General features: G+C 48.5%; 1 protein-coding gene and 1 pseudogene across 2 annotated transcripts in view; one reads left to right on the forward strand and one right to left on the reverse strand.

The window, feature by feature from the left end:
- The window catches only part of SZRD1 (SUZ RNA binding domain containing 1), a 40,572-nt gene extending 37,748 nt beyond the window's left edge, over positions 1-2,824 (reverse strand). For both annotated transcript variants that reach the window (XM_011939873.1, XM_011939872.1), the window contains exon 1: positions 2,554-2,824. In XM_011939873.1, coding sequence (XP_011795263.1) covers positions 2,554-2,805 — 252 coding nt within the window. In that variant the 5' untranslated portion in view covers positions 2,806-2,824. The remainder of the gene's footprint in view (positions 1-2,553) is intronic.
- Positions 30-685, forward strand: LOC105510214 (annotated as a pseudogene).
- Positions 2,825-3,389: the final 565 nt, after the last annotated feature.

Here is a 3,389-nt window from a genome sequence, read left to right on the forward strand (position 1 = left end):
CATGATCTCAACTCACTACAACCTCCGCCTCCCAGGTTCAAGCAATTCTCCTGCCTCAGCCTCCCAAGTAGCTGGGATTACAGGTATGTGCCATCACATCCGGTTAATTTTTGTATTTTTAGTAGAGACAGGGTTTCACCATGTTGGCCAGGCTGGTCTCGAACTCCTGACCTCGGGTGATCCACCCACCTCAGCCTCCCACGGTGCTGGGATTACAGGTGTGAGCCACAGCACCTGGCCGTGGTACATTTTTGAAGGATATTACTAAAGTAAGGGATAGTAGAAAGAACACTGGCTTTCTGCCTCCGCTACTGCCATGGTTCCTGTGAAAAAGCCTCTGGTGAAGGGGGGCAAAAAAAAGAAGCAGGTTCTCAATCTCAAGTTCACTCTTGATTGCACTCACCCCGTAGAAGATGGAATCATGGATGCTACCAATTTTGAGCAGTTTTTGCAAGAAAAGATCAAAGTGAACAGAAAAGCTGAGAAACTTGGTGGAGGGGTGGTGACCATTGAAAGGAGTAAGCAGCAAGATCAACGTGACATCCGAGGTGCCTTTCTCCAAAGGTATTTCAAATATCTCACTAAAAAATATTTGAAGAAGAATAATCTACGTGATTGGTTGCTCCTAATTGCTAACAGCAAAGATAGTTACAAATTACGTTACTTCCAGATCAACCAGGACTAAGAGGAGGAAGACGAGGATTAAATTTCATTTATCTGGAATATTTCGTATAAGTTATTAAATAAAACTTGGGAACCAAAAGAAAAAAGAAAGAACACGGGACAAGCATCAGAAAGACCTAAGTCTCTAAATCTCACATTTCTAGGCTTATTCAGCTATTAAATGGGGGACTGCACTAGCTAATTTCTAATTGACTTAACCATTCTGAAAAACAAAAGCAAGCCCCAATTTCTGCTGAATCCTATTCATTTTTGTTCATTTGCCTCCAACTTCTCTAACATGAGGAACTTATGACCCTTTGAAACAGGTGGGGAAAACCAAAGAAAGGCCAAGATGCCCAAGAAACGTATCATTTGCATGACATTAAAATTGTAAGCCAAGCTTTTTTATAGGTGATGACATGAGGAGTGTCTGGATGATTCACTCAGATTAGAGGTAGGCAATACACGCCTGTACCGAAAATGTTGCATTTTCTGGCACAAAGTTACTGGTAAGAACACTGTCTAGCATATAGCAGACACTCAAAAATGCTGGTTGAATGAATAAGGAGCCAACTGACACCTGTTACTCCCTATAAAATCTTTAACTTTCTTAAGCCAAAACTCAATGGTTGTCACATTAAGAACGCTACTAAATATCCTCTGAACGAACTAATCCTTCAAATTCTCAATTATGCTAAATGGAAAAACATAAACAACCGTCAGAGAAATGCTGAACCAGCGGAAAAACTTCAAAGCCAAGTTTCAACATTCCCGTAGAGCTAGATACACCCACTGACTGCTGCCAGGGTCAATTTCCCGGCCTCTTCCAGGGCTCACAAGCACCCTCAAAAAGCGCTTAGGAAAAAAAAACCCAGCGCCTACTCTACCCTGGTACACTCGACTCCTCACACACGTAACCTTTAAGGTGGATGTCAGTGGAGCCAGTATTGAACAGACACGAACATGAGGAGACGAAAAAGGCATCTCCCCATCTTCACCACAGACAAACTTTGAAAAGACCAAATTATTCACGAATCTAAGAGAATTCACAGATCCTGTTTGAGACAAACTATTTTCCTACAGTTTCTGGAGGCAAACAAAAACTCCCAAAACAAGTCGAACGGTCCATCTCCCCACTCCTCTCCCAGGAATGCGTCTGTTTTACATATCACACCCCTCCCCATGGACTCCCACAAGCGCACTCCTAGACCCCCCCGGGGCCTCGGATCGCTGAGTGGCAGAGGGGACTGCCCGCAGAGCTTTCGGTTGCTTTGGCAGTGTCCCCGTGAGACCTGCCTGCCTGCCCACAAACTCTTCTTGGAGTAAAAGTGAAAGACAAAAAAACCCAGACTCGCCCACCGTGACGGATGGTGGGGGATTTTAGCAGAGTTGAGCAGCCCAAAGAGGACTCAATTTCTCCCCCGCCCTCGGCAGCCTCCTCCCGCTTTCCTGCGAAGCCGGACGTGCCTCCCGGGTCCGTGCAAGCCCCCCCACCCACCCACATGGTGTGTCCCTCCCCGTCAGACCACATGAACTTTAAAATGGTGCTTCGGGCCACAGAGCCCGTCGGAAAGAGTCACAGAGGCCCGGGGCCAGCGAGCGGGCGCGGGGGGTCAGGAAAGGAGGCCCCAGGTGGCGGGTGGGGCGCCCCGGGTGACGCGCGCGTTAGTGGGCGGAGGGAGGCGCACCAGGCAAAGGAAAGGAGAGAAATGGATCGCGGCCCCTTTAAGAGGCCTTCACGGCGCTCAGGAACTGGGGGCCTCTCCTCCACCCTCAGCCCGGCGTGTGGGGCCCTTCCTTGGGGAGAACTATCTCCAGACCCGCTCCCCGGAGGCTCCCCTCACGCCAGGTCTCGCCCGGCCCTGCCCTGGGGCGGCGGCTCCTCCTTACCCCGCTGTCTGCCGCCTCTTCCCAGCTCTCAGCGACCTCCTCATCTTCCATCTTACTCGCCGCTTTCCCTCCTCCCAACCCCCTCCCCGCGCCTGCGCTTTGAAGCGCGCTTCCGTCGCGGGCGCAGGCACGCAAGGCTTTACTCAATGGACCCCGCCCGCTGCCTAGCCCGGAAGAGGCGCCAGGCAAGGTCCCAAGAGTACATTGGGGCAGCCATCTTGGAAGGGGGCAGAGAAGGCGGAAAGATGCCATCTTTCTTAAGGGCCAACGCGTTATCCGTCTTACAGAATGGGAGTTCAAGGGAAGTCATCATCTCGAGTACCGGAAGTGTGTTCTTTGGAACCATCTTTTCTAAGGGCAGGCACTTAAAACTTTTTTTTTCTTTTAAAGTGAGTCGTAGTTTTCCTAAACTACAGATAATGGTATCTTCATAATTCTGAAAACATTTTTAAACACCAACAAATCATAAAAAAAATCTGCTGATGCAGAAAACATTTTATTATTTCTGATAGGGTGAAAATGATTACAATTATTTCCTGCTCATAAAGCAGTATTCTAATCATTTATTAACACCATATCCGCTATCGTAAGGTAAAGACGGTAAAAGATAATATTGCACCTCAGCTGAGACAACCAGTGGGATTCCCAGCTACTGAAGTTCTCCTGGGTCTTTAATGGTAGATAAATACGTTAGTTTTTTTGTTTTTGTTTTTGTTTTTTTTTGAGACGGAGTCTCGCTCTGTCGCCCGGGCTGGAGTGTAGTGGCCGGATCTCAGCTCACTGCAAGCTCCGCCTCCCGGGTTTACGCCATTCTCCTGCCTCAGCCTCCGGAGTAG

The sequence above is a fragment of the Colobus angolensis genome, unplaced genomic scaffold, assembly GCF_000951035.1.
Source record: "Colobus angolensis palliatus isolate OR3802 unplaced genomic scaffold, Cang.pa_1.0 Scaffold185, whole genome shotgun sequence".
Lineage (NCBI taxonomy): Eukaryota > Metazoa > Chordata > Mammalia > Primates > Cercopithecidae > Colobus > Colobus angolensis.